Source organism: Canis aureus, chromosome 6 (genome assembly GCF_053574225.1).
Source record: "Canis aureus isolate CA01 chromosome 6, VMU_Caureus_v.1.0, whole genome shotgun sequence".
NCBI classification, from domain to species: domain Eukaryota; kingdom Metazoa; phylum Chordata; class Mammalia; order Carnivora; family Canidae; genus Canis; species Canis aureus.
The window spans coordinates 67572001-67592017 of NC_135616.1; the positions used below are offsets into that span (position 1 = coordinate 67572001).

General features: G+C 33.6%; 1 protein-coding gene across 4 annotated transcripts in view; it reads right to left on the minus strand.

Moving 5' to 3' along the window:
• CEP350 (centrosomal protein 350) overlaps nucleotides 1-20017 on the minus strand; it is a 151250-nt gene that overhangs the window by 118536 nt on the left and 12697 nt on the right. For 3 of the 4 annotated variants that reach the window (XM_077902092.1, XM_077902093.1, XM_077902089.1), the window contains exons 2-5: nucleotides 5828-5913; nucleotides 4786-4832; nucleotides 2781-2895; nucleotides 1597-1756 (exon numbers count right to left, since the gene is read on the minus strand). In XM_077902092.1, coding sequence (XP_077758218.1) covers nucleotides 1597-1756; nucleotides 2781-2895; nucleotides 4786-4832; nucleotides 5828-5900 — 395 coding nt within the window. In that variant the 5' untranslated portion in view covers nucleotides 5901-5913. The remainder of the gene's footprint in view (nucleotides 1-1596; nucleotides 1757-2780; nucleotides 2896-4785; nucleotides 4833-5827; nucleotides 5914-20017) is intronic. The other variant, XM_077902091.1, reaches the window with a different exon arrangement.

Genomic DNA, 20017 nt, shown 5'->3' on the forward strand with positions numbered 1-20017 from the left:
TTTGCTATAAATATGAAATTTTTCATAATAAATGTTAGGAAAAAATATTTACAGAATATTTAGTAAATGACAGTCATTAAGCTAATGTTTGAGAATAAGACAGTTTTACAGCCCTAAACTAATGTAATGGGTAGATAATGAATCAAAATATAAAGTAAGATGAATATACTTTAGCAGAGGATGTTACACAGTATTATAAGAGCATACAGGAAGGGCTAAATAGGTTGCAAGAATAGAGTGGGATAGAAACAGATCTGGCAAGGTTTCATAAAAAAGGTGCTAAAAGATGAGTCTTACATGATGGAATCAGCTAGATGTTCTATTCACAGCTATCCTATGGGTATTTTTTTTTACCTTAAAAGATACATTATTTACAAAATTTTAAATATCAAGCAGTATTCTTTGCAGAAAGAATACTAGAATATGAAAAGAGTAATTTAGTTTCAATTCCAATTGTGATATGTTTATAGGCAAGTTGCTGAATAGTTGTGTGGTTAAAGATTTCTGAACTCTGATTATTTTTCTTATTTTTTCTTTCTCCTTTTACTAAACTATAAACTTTTACCCAGATTAATTCCCTGGCCTTCTCTCTATATCTTCTTCACCATTTTTATCACTTCAAAACTAGTATAAACTCCCAAATTTATATTCCCAGCCCTGACCTTTCCACACACATTCCTGCTCAAATTTTCAAATGTCTACTGAATATTTTCACCTAAATATTTCAAAATTGCATCAAATCAAACATTGATATTATGAACTGATACGAACTCATGATCTACTTCCATCTCCCAAATTCTTTTTCTCAAATTTAAGAGTACAAACATATACCCAGTAGTGTCTAGCACCATCATGAAATTCCTGGACTTACTGACATTTTATAACACTAAAAAAGTTAATAAATGAAACAAAGAAATATAAGGACCAATGTTTATTACCTATTACTATTTGCTATACTGAGACCATTAACACATATTTTATATATTTAGTAAAATGTTCCTCAAATAAAACATTCTATAACTTTAATGAATATCCTAAATTATCGGCTAATAAAAATACACATTACTTGATATTATCCATACTATCAGAATTCATATATTAGTACTGAACATCTATCTGAAAGTTTAAGTTGCTGAAAGGAGCCACGAACAACAAAGTGAAAAACAATAAACCAACTCACATTCTCAACAGGGAAGAAACTTTAGGTAACTGATTAATACCACCAAAAAAAAAAAAAAAAAAGATGAAAACTAAGCTATACAATGTTCATTATGCACAACACCTAATCTGAGACATTAAGAAAGAAAAAATCCATACTTTCAGAGACTGAGTAATCTATCTACAGAAAACATATTACAATATTGGTAGCCTGGGGCCACTAATTCTTCCTCCTCCCTTCCCCCCCCCGCCAGATATTTAATCTGTTAAAGAGTAGAAAGTCAGTATTTCATAATATAAAAGATTATTGCTTTATCTTTTTGGAAAATGAAAAAGTAATAATACTAGAATCAGAGTACTACGAAAAACTCAGAAAATAAACTATAATCTTAACAGGCTAATCCTATATGATAATTTAATTTATTTTTAAACACAAACCTGTAAGAAACCAAAGGTTCGCGAAACTCCACACGGTTATTTTTCTTTACATTACTCTCCAGGGTGGTAACTCTGAGAGGACTCCGAGATTTCTCTTTCCGTGATTTAGAAGATTTGGAGGTTGGAGCATTAACCCAAGAATCATCCAGGTATCTACCATCTAAAGAAAAAGAAAATCTGTAAGAACATATTATTGCCTCTGAGTTTGACTATTATTTATGAAAATAACTTAGGTGTCTCTTATTTCTGGCATCTCTAGTTGGATATTATATAAATAGATGGAAAAATTCAGGTTAAATTATTATAATAACTCTATACAGAAAAAACTATTCTGAACAAAAAAAGAAAAACTCTACATATAAAATTCTTTTTTGCAGAAGGCTCTCACCCACTTAAAAAAAGAATTTTCAACTAAAACCCAAGAGACACATAGGCTAAAAAAAAAAAAGAAAAAAAATGGTTTTAATGGAAAGTACTAACCCCCAGGTTTTAGCCCACTAATTAAGAAACCACAGAATTACATATATGAAGGTAACCAAAGAAAGTATTTGCATTTTGTCAATTTATGACAGTATCTGTTAGCTATTCCAATTATGATTTAATCCCCCTTAAAAATACATCCATCTCATGAAGCTAACTAAATTTCAAAGTTGATAGATCTACGAATTTTTTTTTTAAAGACTTCTATAATCCCAAAGGCTTAAAATCAAATTCTCATCACTAAAAAGCAATGAAGACCCATTGCCAAAGGTGAAAACATGGGGCACCTGGTAGCTCAGTGGGTTAAGCATCTGACTTGATTTCGGCTCAGGTCATGATCTCAGGGTGTGAGATCGAGCACCATAATGGGCTCCATGCTCAACAGACAGTCTGATTGAGATCCAATCTCTCCCCTCCTTTTTCTGCCCTTCCCCTCTCTTGCCCTTGCTCATTAGCTCTCTAAAATAAGTAAATCTTAAAAAAAAACGAGACAGAGATGGTGAAAACATCATCTCCAGTCACTGAATGTGAGGCTGCTTCATAATTACTTAGTACCAAACACAAAAAACCCTAAATGTTGATGAGGTGTTGTCTCTGACAAGAGCTAGCAAATATATGAGATGGTGAAATTAAAGTGAAACCAAACTAACATCAAAAATTTATATTTAATATATTTGTATCTTTGGAAGTAACTTTATACATACCTTTTCTACTTATTTTTCTGGTAGCACTTGCAGAAGATTTCTTGGTATCCATGACAGAATCAAACACAGCTGTACTTGTAGGGGCTACTTCTAATTTGTTTTCAATGTGTCTCAGCTAAAGTTTAAACAGCATCACAACAAACGGGTTAATTCCGTAAATAAACACCATCATTTACCTACCATTGATTTACATAGTTAATTTTTTATTTACCTTTTTTTAAATGTAAGCTTTGTGTCCAATGTGATGCTTGAACTCATGACCCTAAGATCAAGAGTTGCATACTCTGCTGACTGAGCCAGGCAAACACCCCAATTTACAACGTTATTTAACCTATGTTGTCCAATACCTTTCTCCAAAGTCAAAACAACTCAGGGATGATTTTTTGCAATATTAGTTTTTTAATTACTTATTACTTCAGCTATAGTAACAAGTGATACAACGCTGCCCATTTTTGGACAAGAAAACCAAAAACGATTCTGAAGAATATCAAAACGTTTCTGTTTGTCTTGTTAACTTACATTTTTATTGTTGAGTTTTTTTAAAGCAGTACATTTTCTGACATTATATGTCACATATCATTATGTCACACATCCTATGCATTTTACGTGGGAAATTAGGAAAGAACAATTCAGATGGACTAAAATTTAGAACTGTTCAAACAAGCACAACTTTTTAATAGTCTTATGCCTATAAAATAAGTTTCACAATAAAGATAAAATTCAGAAGATAGAAAACTCAGGTTTCCATACACTTTACAATATAAGTCAACTTCTGTTAAGACCACCAATGTTCTCAATTATTTAAAAAGCATTTTCCCCTAATTATATGCTTACAAGAGTAAACTTGGAAAACACAGAAAAGGCATAAAAAATGAAACTAAAATCATCAAAATTCTACCACAGAGAGGTAAATACTTTGTAAAATTCTGATTTATCTTCTCTCAGATTTTTGTGGCACTATGTACTCACAAATTGGAATAAACCTCTATAATCTGTATCAAGCTTTTTCTCGTATTTATATTACAAGCCCCTTATCATCCTTAAAAGTTATTTCTAAAAACACAATAGTTTTTGAAAAAACGACTATTAACAGTCCAGCTCTAAATTATATTAACTTTTGAAAAAATAAATAAATAAATTACATTAACTTTAAATTAAACTGGAAATAAAAATTATTCCTACACTGTAGATATATAATACTCATGTAGGAGAGAAAATATATAATGTTGTACTTGGCCTTACATTATGACTACATCTAGGTTATAGCACCTTTTCCAGATGCATTTTCAAACTAGTTCAAAAGATTAGGGGACAGAAAATACCATATTCACAGAGTAAAGAAATAGGTGACTCACATTCAAGTAAGATACAAAAGAAAACAAAAGAAGGACATATAGAAGAGTAATTTTCCTGGAGAGCAAATGAAAAAGCAAAGAATTTCCCTTTGAAGGGACTAGGTATCACTTGTCAAATTTGGATTCCTAAACTCCAGACAAGCCTGGACAGAACACAAATGAAAACAAGTTGCCCACAGTCAGTCTTCAGCAGTACTGAGAGAAAACAGTGCCACAAAAGAGGTAACTCCTAGTCCATTAAAGAAACTGTTCCTGTCATTTCCTCTCTGACTCTGAGCCTTCTACATAGACATAGTCCCACATTCCCAAGTTCATTTTGTTCTAAATCTTCATTTCAATATACCAAATGAATAAATTTATTATAGGAGAATAATAGCACAAGTCACTTCAATATTTTATATGCCATAGCATTAATGTTCTTGACACCTAAGAAGTACCTTGATTATCCCTCTACTATTTAATAGTCATCATTAATGTTCATTTTGTAATATATAACTTATTTTTAAATTTTTTGTAATATATGGTACTTCTCACCAAAATCTTTATTTCCCTATGAAAAAAGTACTACAGAAAAAAATGTCATCTCTTCAATCGTAACAGGAAATCAATTTTAAACCATAAAGAAATAAATAGAAGCTCTAACTACTTACAGCAGCCTTAGTCTGAGAAAGTGCATCCCACGATGTGGTTATATCTGCTGGGGAACATTGATATTTACTGAATCAGAATCTCTGAAATAGTTCTCAAAATCTGTATTTTAATAAGCTCCTAAATGCACTCAAAAGTGTGAGAACCATTTTCTTAGGCAGAACTATTTCTCAGCAATACTTTATCATATCGAACCAAAACATGGTTCTTTCCCATTCTGTAAAGCCACGCTTCCTAATATATGGTTTAGAGTTGTACTAGACACTGATCCTATTAGTTCTTATGACAACCTCCCTCCTCAAAGCCACATAGGACATCTCCAACAATAAGCAGTATCCTCAGTTTTCCCCAATGATCTAAACACAAAATTTTGTATTGGAGTGTATTTCACATTATGATGTTGAAAAGATTAGAAAATTACTCCAGACTTCAATCTACCAATAGAAACAAAGGTAAAATCTAGTCACCTAACGGCTCTTCAAATAGTACAAAACCACCTAGATCCTTGAATCATCCTTCTCTAGAATAAACAATTTCATTGCCTCCAAATGTCCTCATGTGACACGATTTCCAGATCCCTCATAAACCAAATAATCTTCCTCCTGATGTACTACAGGTTGTCAATGCACCTCAAAATATATCATGTTGTAAATTAAAGTAACCTCCAATGCATCAAAAAAAAAAATAAAAGAGTTCAATGAGATTTTTCCTTTTCTTATCTGTGTACTATAGGTCTAAAACTATATTAGAAGCTATATTATACCATTTGTTGACAATCAGAATTTCCACAAAACTGTGTAAAGTAATTTTACATATACTGGTTCCTTCTTAAAATAGATGTTTTCCTTTATAAGACAGTTTACCATAGGACACTTTTGAGGGTAAGGTAACTTGTATATTTAAAACAAATTGAATTTTAAAAATTATCCACTTTTTATAAATCAAAGTATACATATAGGTTTCATTTATTAATTAGCCCAGAATTTTATACACATGACCTAAACAAGGCATTAAGTTCTAAACTTTAAAGAAAACAAATCATACCTTGAACAGTATCCTTGCTTTGAGAGTTCCTTGGATTTGGTAAAGGCACCTCTTTTGATTTGCTGCTCTTCATCCTGCCAATTTACCTACAATCATACCATCAGCATTCATTGAACATCAATATTATAATATTAGAAAATACTCTCATTTATCTTAACTTTCATAAAAGTCAGAAAAGGACTTTGTCAACTCTAAAAGTTATCTTTATGCCCTGATAATCTAATAACTTTTTCCTCCCCCATTGGAAAACTAAACCATTAAGAAATCTATTACGACCACCTTACACCAATTAGGATGGTTATTATCAAAAAGAAACAAAAACAACAACAGAAAATAACAAGTGGTGTGGAGAAATTGGATCTCTTTTGAACGGTTTGTAGGAATGTAAAACGATACAGCCTCTATAGAAAATGGTATGTCAGTTCCTCAAAAAAATAAAAATAGAATTAACCATATGATACAGCACAAAAGAATTGAAAATAGGGTCTCAAAGAGACATTTGTACATCCATGTTCATAGCAGCATATTCACAATAGTCAAAAAGTGAAAGGAACCAAAATGTCCATCAACAGATGAAAAGGTAAGCAAAATGTGGTATATACATACAATGGAATATTATTCAGCATTATGAGTGAATTTTTGACATATTCTATAATACAGATGAACTTTTGAGGACATTGGCTAAGTGAAATAAACCAGTTACAAAGACAAATACTATATGATTCCATTGTATATAAGGCACCTAGCTAGCATAGTCAAAGTCATAGGGACAAAAAGTAAAATAATGGTTGCCAGGAGATAGAAAGGGGGGGAATAGGAGGTTTTATTTAATGGGTACAGAATTTCAGCTTTGTAAGATGGAAAGTAATGCAAGATGGATGGTGATAATAGTTGCACAATGCTATAAATGTATTTAGCATCACTAAATTATACACTGAAAATGATTAAGGTGGTCCATTTTATATTATGTATTTTATCACAATAAAAAAAGAAAAAATATATCATGAATCAGAACGATCATAATCTGCTTATGCTGACTAGACAGTTGATAATAGTCATATTTTCCTATATAGAGAGAATTATTGTTATAAAACTCACATAACACTGAAAGTTTAGAAAACACAGGAGGGTAAAACGCATTCCTACTCACCAAACCTTAAAATGATCATTAAGTTATTTTGCATAGTGCCTTCTATTCTTTATAATTTTCTTTTTTTACTCTAATTTGTATAAAATGTAAAAATTTTTCATTTTTGTGTCTTACTTAACTGCTGGATGTTTGTGGTAGTTTTTAAATATATTCATAAATTCTCTCATACTCCTTTCTTCAAGAAGCAGAGTTTAATTTTTCTAACATTAAAGGTAGGCTGGGCTTAGCAATATACTTTTAACAAATCCAATGTGGTGGAAGTGAGTGACTTTTAAGTCTAGGTCACAAAAGGCATTGCTTTTTCTCTGGAGTTACATAGCAAAAGACTACCAGTACAATATTATGTCTCATTTTTTCTATTACAGATAACACTGAAATGAACATATTTGTGTATCTGTGAATTTTTGCTTATTTGGATTATTTATCTAGAACAAGATCTACAAAGTATAATATTAACTGAACTAAAGAATGTGAAGAACATGCTGCTCTTGACATGCAATGTTAAACTGTCTTCCAACTTAAAATTTACAACTGTTTTTTTTTTATTGGATACAACTGTTTTCATTTACAATGAGCCTACTAGTTTTCATTAACATCTTTAGTATTGAGCATATATCTATTCTGTTTACTTTTGCTGATAGAATGGGAATAAAATGGTTGTTTTAGCTTGAATTCAATAGATTGCTAGCAGGACTAAACATTCTACCATAGATCTTAACCTTAGTTCTTCATGCGTGAACTATTTTTGCATGTCCTTTGCCCATCTACCTACCAGGATCATGTTTTTCTTATCAATTTGTTGAGTTCTTTACATTATGAATATATGACCTTTGTCACATTTGATAAAAATAATATTCTTCAACCAGTGTTTGCAAAGGCAGTTCAGTCTGTTGTATATTAAAGAATCCAATTTAAATTTAAGGAAAAGAGGGGATGCCTGGGTGGCTCAGTCAGTTAAACCACCGACTCCTGTTTTCAGTTAGGGTCATGATCTCAGGGTATTGTGGGATCAAGCCCCATTGTGAGCTATTGTGTGCTCAGCACAGTCTGCTTGAGATGCTCTTTCTCCCTCTGCTCTTCCACATGCTTGTGCTCTCTCTCTCTCTCTTTTTCTCTCTAAAATAAATAAAATCTTGGGCAGCCTGGGTGGCTCAGCAGTTTAGAGCTGCCTTCAGCCCAGGGCGTGATCCTGGAGACCCAGATTGAGTCCCACATCAGGCTCCCTGCATGGAGCCTGCTTCTCCCTCTGCCTGTGTCTCTGCCTCCCTCTGTCTCTCTCTGTGTCTCTCATAAATAAAAAAAATAAAATCTTTAAAAAAATAAAAATAAAATAAAATAAATAAAATCTTGAAAAAAATTATAAAGAAAAACCTACCTACTAAAATAGAAACATATAAAACTGAAGGCATAATTAATTTTTAGGGGAATTAATTTCACCTACAGTAAATAATCCTTGCTTTATTTTTTTCTTGCTTAAAAATCCTTTTTAAAAATTCAAAAATGTTCTAAAAATAAAATTTGTTATAAATTATACATCTCTAGGAAATGCCAATCTAAGTTTTTAAAAATATACAGGGATGATAGAAAAACTAAGATCACTATATTTGCCAATAGTTTAAAATTCGTCCAACTATAAAAACTTCTATCAGTGATACCAACAATAGTTCAAAAAATTAACTCACTTTACTTTCCTTCTCATAAAAATACTTTTGGTGTAGCTAACTATCAAAACGGTAACAAACATAAGTTATTCTATATTACTAAATGATTTGCCAACAATTTGACAAAACTTTTCTTTGGACAGACTTCCCTTTGCTTTAAAACTAAAATGCTAAAATATATAGTAATTATCAATTTTCCAAAGAGAAGGAGAAATAGATTAAAAAATCAAAAATTATATATATGTCCATAATTTAAAGACTTATGCTGATAAGGCTAAAACAAAGTAGATGTAAAAAGAAATGCATTTCTATCTACTTCAAAATAAAAACTCTCTTAATGGCTAATCATCGTCAAATGCAAATAATCCAATTATCAGGAGTGTGACATATATGTAAAGTTTCATCTTATAAATAGAGTATATTCACTATCTAACAATAAAAATGAACTAATTACAAGTGCTTGTAACAAGATAGTTGAACACAAACATGTTAAGTAAAGAATGCCAGAAACAAGTGTACATGCTGTATATTTCTATTTATAAAGTATCAAACAGGCAAAAGTAATCTATGGCATTAGAAGCGAGGATAGTGGTGAGGAGGGTGGGTGACTGGAATTGGGACAGGGAGGACTTCTGAAGTACTGGTAATATTATTGATATAGGTGTTAATTACATGAGTGCGTTCAGATTGAGACTTCCACCAAGCTGTGCACTTACATGCTTTTTCAATCATCAATTCAAAGTATTTTCTGGTAACATGCCTGGTTTAGGTTTATAATTTCAGTTTTAATTCAGTTCCATCATATGTCTAGTCTCATAAATGTCAGTTTTTCAATAATTCACCTTTCAAAATCCCTGGTTAGCCCATATCTAATAAGTATTATTAATAGAATCTATTTAAGTAGGACAGTTCTTTATGTAAGAATATATATGTAAAATATCACTATTTTCTATAGAAATAGAAAAAATTGAGGAAAAAGTACACTGAAAAAAAATCTCCTTATAGAAAGAAGAGAATCTGTCAAAACTCTTATCTTTAAACTATAAATCCCAATCTCCAAAATGTATTTTCCAACCACTTTAAGATGACCAAGTCAAACAGATTAAACTTATTCAAGATCATTTATTAGGGAATAATGAAACTACCTTCCTAGTTAAATGTTTTATAGGCAACATGACTTTATTCTATAGCCATACAGGAATTTTGGGATTATTTATTGAACATTTGTGTATTCTCTTTTGCCTACTTAATCTGTCAAGAATTAAAGAGAGGCGGACAAAAGCTACCAAAACTACTTTTGTCTCCTCTTCTTCGTGTTTCTATAAATTCATGTTTATATAGTTTGATAATATTATTTAACACATAAAGGTTCATGGCTATTACATTGTCATGTGGATTTTATATTTCTTCAATAAAAAATGACCATCACTGTCCCTAGAAAACTATGTTTTAATATTCAATTCTATTTTGTATGCTATTAATAGAAAGCAAGAATTGCTTTATTCTATTGCACTTGCCCTACCCTTTCAATTCTCAGCTTTCTGGGACATTTTATTTAAGATGTATCCTGTATACAGAAAATAGTTAGAACTTTTTAGTCCAATGTAATAAGTCTTTGTTAAGACTAAGAACAGGGAAAATAAACTTGCATATCAATAACCTTGTGATAACATTTTTTGAGTACCTACATTTTTGAGTACCTACTGCAAAGTATTGTGTATTATAGAAAAGGAAGATGAAATGACCTGATCTATCTCACCATCTAGTATAAGTATTCTTAAACTAGGGATCCATGAGTGATATTCAAGGAATATATAAACTCTCTGAAATTGTACGCAAAATTTTCTATCATCTCTGTACATTTTTTCCAGAGAGGGAAGTCCTGGCCTTAATGACATTCTGAAAGGAATCCAGTAAACTAGTAGGTGAAGTAAACACATATATAACTGAGAAATATAACAATCTGGACAATACCATAATACATGTACATATACATGTACATATATCACAAAAGGAAACATTAATCCTACTGGCAGAGACCTGTTAAAGTTTCTTGGGAGTATATCCTTAAAGATACCACATTAGTTAGGACATGCCTACTATATGTTTGATAGAAAGGAGAAAGAAGAGACAGAGGCAATTTTTGCATCAGGAGCCCTAATGGCATCAGCATACCATGTTCATACAAGTATTCTGTTATCTAGTAATAAGTTTGTCACCATCTTTCACTACTACAATGGCAGATAGCCATGGTTTTCTTACAAATGCTTCTAAGAGTTAGATTCAATCATCTCATTAAGCTGATATTTTAAAAGTTATTTTATGAATTGTATTAGTGTCATACTGTTAATATCTGACATTCAGGAAAGGGTTAACAGATCTGCAACATCCTGTCAGATTGCTTTATTTTCTGAGACTTGTCATCTGTCAAAGTCTAAATTTAAATGACCATTAGTCATCCACTAAGTAGATTTTCTTCTTTACTGTGTTTTAATATAAGGCATATATTTAAGAAATAATAATACACAGCTATGTACTCACCTCTCAGTTTAAGAAATAAACTACTGAAATTCGGCTGAAGTCCCGTGTACCTCTACTCATATCCATTTCCCCCTATTCAGAAGTAAGAATCACTATCCCAAACTCAATGCTTATCATATATGTCCTCTTTGGACTCTGAATATTTTCCAAAATACAAATAGCAATCCTTCCTATTCAGCACAAAACACTGATCGCAAATTATACCTTTAAAATGTTCCTTTAAAATCACTATGTTGTACACCTGAAACTAATATAACATTGTGTGGCAACTACATATACATACATACATATATATGTAATGTTCCCAAAAGATTTATTAAATAAAATTGTGTATGAATGTATTACAGACGTCAATCAGTGTGTCTGCCCACTCACAGCTCCTCTCTGAAGAACATCCCCACTGTCATCCACAACCCCTCACCCCCACTATAGCTGATTGGAGGAGTGCCTCATCCAGTCCCTGGCAAGAAAAGAGCTAAGAATTTTGAAATGGAATGTTAAGCAACTGAGTCAATGAGCTGTGAGGAGCCAAGATGAAAGATCATGATGAAAAGCAAGATGAAGATCAAAGAAAAACAAAGGAGAGATCACATAGCCTCTGAAAAAAAAAGGGGAAAAGTGGCCTTGTTCTTAACAATTTTCCAGTTCCCATAATACCACTACCTCATTTTCTGTCCCTGAATTCCTTGAGGCCTCTGTGAAGTCTTACAACAAACTTCCTTTTATTTCTCTTTATTTAACGGGAAAAAAGGACAAAACCCTACAGAAAAAGAGGATCCTATGAAATCATTCATTTCAAACCTCTAACTCATAGACTTGGAGGAAGTAAGTTATTAAGAGAAATATATGTGAAATATATTTCAAATATATGACAGGAAAAAAATGTGTCAAATATATTGTTTTTAAAAAGAACAACAAAATACAGAAAATTTCTAGGACAGTTTTTTGAGAGGTTATCTCTGGCCACCAGAAAACATTTTTTTAATCCAGTGAGAAGATTTCCCTTTATCCTTCAAATTCATTTTCTCATAAACAGCCCTTCAACTAAAAAGTCCATAGTTTTGTTTTGTTTTGTTTTGTTTTTAAGAGAGAAAAAGAGCATGAGCAGGGAGGGAAGGGGCACAGGGAAACAGAAAATCACAAGCAGACTCCACATTGCGTATGGAGACTGCAGGGCTTGACCTCACAATGCCAGATTCATGACCTGAGCCAAAAATCAAGAGTCTGATGCTTAATCGACTGAGCCACCCAGGCACCCCAAAAAGCCCATACTTTCTAAAGTCTAAAAAACTATTTTTCCTGATTTATGTTTGTTTTTATGAAGATCTTAAAACTAAGTTTAAACATTATATACATGGATATAGATGTAGATACAGATATACAGACAGTCCATCTGTCCAGAAAATCTAATATACACCTTTGTAGTAACACAATTTTCCAGTCGGGTATTATAAAATTATTACATTTGGGGTTTTAAGCTTTCATTCTGAAATACTCATTACTCTTGGGATTAGTAAAACATATTTGTCCTACTTCCCTTACCCTCTTGATTTTTTTTTCCTTAACTGATGGCTTCCCTACTTTTGTCCAATTCATCAACAGTAACATTTTCAAAGGTTCCATTGTTAGGCCCATCTTCTACAGCTCCTTCTTCCCAGGCAATCGCACACACTTTCCTGGTTTCAAATCACTTCTTAAAAGTCATCCTATTTCTGCCCTAGGTCTTTCTCTGAACTCTGGACCCAAGTTTTCAGTCTATTAGATAGTCTACCTTCAAAGCCTGCTACAATTCTAATTTATCAAGTTCAGAACCAAATTCAGTATTGTCTATCTTCAAAATTGTTCCTTCTTTTTCTCTTAGCAAATGGGGTTGTCATGCATCCAGTTCATCTTTGCCATTTCTGCCTCTTCCTCACCACCATTTACTGAGTTAACAAGTCAATACTATCCTAAAGACGTTTCTTTGTTATGATACATAAAATAGCCTCCATAAAGATGTTGAAAAAAATTTTTAAGATATTTTTAACTTCTCTCTTCCCCTCTCTCTTCCTCTTACCTCTGTTCAGAGCATTATTTTTAGCCTAAATTGTGGTAAAAGCTTCCAAAATTATTCTGCTCCTAATCTATTCTCCATACTACAATCACAATTATCTTTCTAAAAACAGAACCCAGCAATTCTGCTTTTATAGCTCTCCAAAGACTATTACCTATGGGATAAAATTCCAAATTCCTTAGCATGACAGAACTTGGAAACCTTCACAACCTTAATTTACAGTGTTGGCCTCTTTGTTATCTTCACTGTATACCAGTTGTTCTTGTCAAAAAAGCCATAGCTAGAGTGCATTCCCTAAACATGCAGAAATTTTCATTACCCTCCATATCTTCTTTTCCTAAATTTTCTCTGGCAATAATATTCTTCAAGTCCAAATGTTAATGCCATCTACTATAAATCTTTTCCCACTGTTCCTTAACAGAATTACCACATCATATATTTCCCCAATAGCACTGTTAACTTTTTAGAGCCCTTACCATTAGACACACACAAACATCATTCATTCATTTCTTCAATGAACATTCCTTGAGCATTTAATGCTCACAATGTAGTGACACGCATATCAACAAATAGTATACAATGTGGTAAAATTATAAAGTTACAAATACCACATGTCTATCAGTCTCTCCACAATGCTGTATGGTCCTTAAGGACTATATCTTATTTATCCTCCCATCAAAAGAGACCTTCTATGAACAGAAAAACAAATGGCAACGTTGAAAGCTTGTTATAATTTTAACTTAAACAGAAAAGAATAGAGGAATCAAAGGCAAAGCTGCCAGTAAAAGGACAACCAGAGAAAGGAGTGGGTTAAATCAACCGAAATAACAAGAAACATGATCAGAGAAGCAGAAGAGATGGTTTAAAAAGCCAGGCTGGAAAACTACTCACAAGAAAGAAAAAGTAACACGATTAACAAACATCACTAGACAAGGAAACCAGGAAAAAAAGAAAAAAAAAAAAAAAAAAAAGAAATGTAAAACAAGGGAACAAAATCCATATACTATTTTGCAAGTAGCCTACAAGAATATATGGTAAAATAAACTACAAGCCACACAAGCATAATTGCCCTTGCTGATAATAACAGTGTAAAGAAGAGGGCTACAGGTGACCATATAATAAACTAAATACATGATATGTAAACAGTGGGAGTCATTTGCTAAAAGCATATCATTAATATGGAATCAATCAGATGATGGAAGCAAAACATAATGCTTTTGCTTTGTCTATAAAACCAAGTAAAAGCCTTACTATGATTAGGTTAAAAAAAAAAGTACAAGAATTATGTAAACCGTATTGGAAGTGCATTTATTCACTCTGGACATGAACAAAGTAAGGAGCAGTTAAAGTGGAGCAGTTATACATTACCCTGTAGAGCCCATGAAAAGCAGAAACTACTCAGAAAGGGAAGACATTTCTCCCAGCTACTCACCCAGTGCAAAGATTAATCACTAGACCCATGGCTTCAACCTCATATAAAGTCTTAGTGTTTCTCAGAGGGGGAATGAGATTGCCCCATCTGAACAATCTTTGTGGGAATGAACAGAGGGGTACCATTAACTACCAGGCTACAACTTGACAAACACATCTACTTTATTAAGAATACTTTGTTAGTGGGACACCTGGGTGACTCAGCGGTTGAGCGTCTGCCTTTGGCTCAGGGCATGATCCCGAGGTCCTGGGATCGAGTCCTGTATCAGACTCTCCTGCCCGAAGGGAGCCTGCCTCTCCTTCTGCCTGTCTCTGCCTCTCTCTCTATGTCTCTCATGAATGAATAAATAATTAAAAAAAAAAAAAAAAGAATACTTTGTTAGCAATCACATTCCCTGATTCTGGAAATATTGTGATATTGCTGAGTGCTATCTTCAACACACCTGAACTCTGACTTATAGTAAAATCTAGTGACCAAAGATTCCAAGATGTCAAGAGTCTCTAATGGACAGTAAGAAGCCAGAATCCTAACACAGAAATTGAATGAAATGGAATTAGAAATCTAGGCACAGTGTCCTAAATCATATTTGATTAATTCAATCAGTAAACAACATATTCTTTCTCTTAAAACCCATACTATAACATTCCTTTTAAAATCTAAAGTGAGCTGAAAGGGAAAAATGGGCTTCCTAATACTTTTCTCTATTATCATATCTGGTTCTTTCACTCACTAGTAGAGTGTTAAAATCTGCTTAAAATTAGAGAAACATCTATATTCATTCACTAAAAAACAAATCTGTTATATTCTCTTCAAATATTAGTAGTATATTTTCCCTTTTCCCCATTTATCTCCCATTTTCTTCTATATTTTTCCATCTTACTCCTTTCCTGTTTTCCATATTAATCTCTTATCTGACTTCCTCTCCTCCCTTTCTCACCTTGGTTTCCCTATTTTTATATCTACTATTCATATTTATACTAAACGTACTTACGATTAATTTCTCTAAATCTGAAAAAAGGTATGAATAAACCTACAACATAATCTCTCAAAACTCAAAAAGACCATTACTGAAATGAATGAGATACACAACACACATACACACAAATACACATTTATTTAAACATATGATGATAATATATTTGGTTTCTTTTTTAAAAATGTAGGCACATAATGCGAATGACTATTAAAGATAATGTACAAAATATTGGTCTTAACATGTCAGTGTAATATGTACCTTTACTCATAAAGTCATCATCACTGTTTAATCCATAGCAAACAGAGGCACTCGGAAAACATTCTTTGTATTTAAACAGCTTTTAAATACAATATTTTAAAATCATTACTCCCTCTACTTATCCTCTGTAGCTAGTCTTCAAGCCTATAAAAATAATTCTTTCCCAAATCACCCAGATATACATTCCCAATCATTCCCACTGCAAATGACTTTGAGAGTAGCTACTTAATGCCCTCCTCCAAGCAGCTACAGAGTTCTTGTCTCCTGAGCTACTTTCTCAACCAACTCTAGGAGGAGAATCACCTGGATAACGTTAAAAACTGAAACGCTGAGGCTCCACCCCCAAGACAGTCAATCAGTAGGTTTGAGGAGAGGCCCAAAACCTGTATTTTTTTTTTTCCAAAACCTGTATTTTTAACGGTCTACAGGGATCCCAGTATAATGCCAGCTTTCAGAACTGCAGCTCTAGAGATTATTTTCAATTCTACTCTTTGAGGCCTGAAACTTCCAAAAACATTTTATGATTCCATAAAGATGAGCATCAATGGAAAGAACTAATCCTATTCCCCAACCACCTAAGACCATCTCTTTTCTGAAGTTCCAGAACACTTGAGAGCAAAAAAAAAAAAAAAAAAATATCTTTAAGCCAGAAGCTTAAGTTACAGACCTCTATGGTGACCATGAAGGCAGTTAATAGTTAATCATCCTACCTACCATTTTCTGTGTTCCTTCTCTGTGGACCAAGAACTGTATTGTTTTCCACCTTATTTTCAGTCTCCATCACAACCCAGAATCCTCTTCCTTATTTGCCTTTTACTCCTCCCCTTAGCCTAAAGCTCTGTTCAATGCAAATGGAAATCTTTACTCTTCTTTGCCACCCTTCACTTATATGTTGAGGCTATAGGGTAGGAGAAAAGTCCATAATACACCACCCCCTACCCTTTCCCCTATGCACTGAAATCCTTATTTACCCTCTTCCCCCCCTCCTATTTCTTCCCACTGCTTTTCTGGCAAAAAAAAGAGTATTTTCCTCTCTGTGACTTCTAAGAGCATATTGCTCAGGAAAATTGCCCTCATCTGGACCTGGCTCCACTCTTGGGTTTCTCTTGTCCACTTCTGCTCTTTTCCTGGTGCTCTTTTTCTCAGTGGGGTGTATGTAACAGAACAGCCATGGGCTTTTGGGGGCCTTTAACAATTTTTTCCTTTGTTTATAAAAACACTAAACATTCAATTGCATAGAACCAAAAATACTACCTCCCCACCAAACACTCTGCTCCGTATCTTTTTCTACTTTTCTTTCTCTCTTGTTAATGTTCTTAAAAGCAAATGAGTTTTTTATGTGAAGTATTTTAAATGTGTGTGTGGGGGGGGTATTTATATAGCTATTTTAGTGATGAAGAAACAGTATCAGAAAGACTATGGACATAGTCCAAAGTCATTCAGTGACAGATGCAGAAATTAAATCTAGATCTCTCAATACTCTGTAAGCTTCTAAAAGGCATCCATATGATGCCTCTCTTTCAAACTCAGCCCCCATCATTATCCCCTATTCTCTTTCATAATTTCATCACCAGGCACTAGGCTTTCTCACCTCAATTCTATCATCTTTAGAACCTCTGTTCCATTAACTTCAATCCACTTTAACTTTAGAGAATACTCATTTAACCCACACGTTGACTGTTTTTCAAACTCACCAGAAAGGACAGGGCTTCCTCACAAATGTCTACAGATACAGCATTTTATTCCACCTTCCATTCTAAACAGGGCAGGTAAGATGTTGCATCAACTTCCTTGGTGTTGCACCAGACGGCATTCTTCCACACTCATGAAAAACCTTTCCCTCAATCTGCTGAGTGCCATGTATGTTGTAGGAATGAAAACCAGGGATAGAGCAGTGAAGAGAAACATGGCCCCCACTCTAAAGAAATCTAAAGGTTTATTCAAAAGGTTGATATTCAACAAATATTACAAATGGGATGAAAATAATTAAGGGGGAAAAATGGAAATGCCATAGAGGCATGCAATAAAAGGAAATTCATCTAATCTGGAAGGTGTCATTAAATCAAGATCTAAAGGATAAACACGAATAGTCAAGAAAGAACTTTCCAGGCAGTAGGAACAATATGTGGAACAATCCTGAGACAAAAAAGACATGACACATTTTAAGAAACCAAAAAGTCCCATGTGTTGGAAAGAAAAAAAATGTCAAGAGATGAAGCTGGAGAAGGAAAGGAACAACATCATGGGAGTTCTCCAACCTTATTTGTTTTTAAAGGATCAATTATTGGCCACTCCTCTCTTATGACCACAGTTTTGAGAAACCAATAACAGAATCTATGTCATTCCATTTCATTTTGTCTCCTTACTATACTGCAACCTTCTTAAATTTCAGAAAAATTAAGAACACTTTTTTTTAATTGGACAGAAGGCAGGGGGAGGAGGGGAGGGAGAGAAAGAATCCCAAGCAGGCTCATGCCCAGCACAGGTTCTGACACAGGGCTTGATCTCACAACCCCGAGGAACACGACCTGAGCCAAAGTCAAGGGTCAGACATTTAACCAACTGAGCCACCCAGGCGCCCCAAACTTAAGACTACTTTTATTACTCATTTAAGTGACTCAATTCATTCTAGTGTCCATTTTACAGTGAGTTTAACTAGCATCTTGTAGAGAAACAAGTTGTTTCATGCAAAAGTCAAAGCATAAATGAACAATGCTGCTTTGTTCAGACCAAAGTCAAATATCACAAAGACTAAAAAAGAAATTATATTTGACATGGTTCTATTTACATCACACAAATTATGAAAAACTCAAAACAATAATCAACTTCCAAAAGTTAGCTAAGGATGACTCTATCTTGCCAAAAGAAAACAGAAACAGAATTTCAATAAAGCTATAAAAATGACATAAAAGAATCTGATTAAGATGAAACATATAAAAAGCAGACGCACCTTCTACCAAATAAGTATGCAACTTAAAAAAAAAACAAAACTATTTACTTGATAGCAAAAACTATTTACTTGAAGCCCACACTTCAAAGTATCATGCAAATACCTCATGGGAACCACAAAGTCTCAGAGGAAAATAACGATAGTCAAGAAATTTAAAAGAACTATATTTACCATTTAACTTCCCTACTTACGCAGGCTAAGAGTTCATCAAGAGGGAGCATGCGGAAAAAAACACAAAAAGTAACTTTTAGAGGAAAGGAGCCATACGAACACTTCATCTATTTTAAGATCTCCCCACCTCCAAGTTCTTTCAAGAAACTTCAATTATCAATTACATTTTCCTTAATGTGATCTCTAGCCTCCACCTCTCACCAAGATTCTTCCTATCAGCATTTACACTTAATCTTCTTACTTAAACAACACCAAAGTCCCGTAACCCAGCACCCTTCTCCACTACTGCTCTTTTTTTCCTTTACAAAGTTCTCAAAAAAGTTGACTAAATACACTCAGTCTCTTTTTGGTGATACTTTTCACTCACTCTTCAAGCAATTCCAGTGTGGCTGGCATCCCCATCTCTCCACAACAGCTCTCACTAAAATCACCAAAGATTTCTTCATCTCTCAAGCTAATGGGCAATTGCATTTTTTTTCTCCTAACACAGGGCTTGAACTCATGACCCTAAGATCAAGACCTGAGCTGAGATCAAGAGCTGGATGCTTAGCCTGGACTGAGCCACCCAGGTGCCCCCAGGCATTTCCAAATAAAAAGTCCTCATCTTGCTTGGCCTCTTGGCAGCATTCATCACAGTTAACTACTCTCTTAAACACTCATTTCCCTTGACTTCCATATACTACACTCTAGGTTTTCCATCTTCTCTCTAGTTCTCTTATTAGTCTTCTCTGCTAGCTAGTCCTTCTCTCTTAAATCTAGAGGTTCAAGCAGGTTTGACCATGGGCTCTTTTCTAACACTCTACTCTGGGGGATGTCACTATGCCCAAGGCTTCAAATACCATGTATATGCCAAAGACTGCCAAACTCTGGCCCATATCTCTAACATGCTAACCCACACATCAAGCTGCTTATTCAGAACCTCAAAGGCACATCTTATTCAACATCTCCAAAAGCCAACTGATGATTATTCCCAAAAAACAAACTTGAGGTATTCCCTA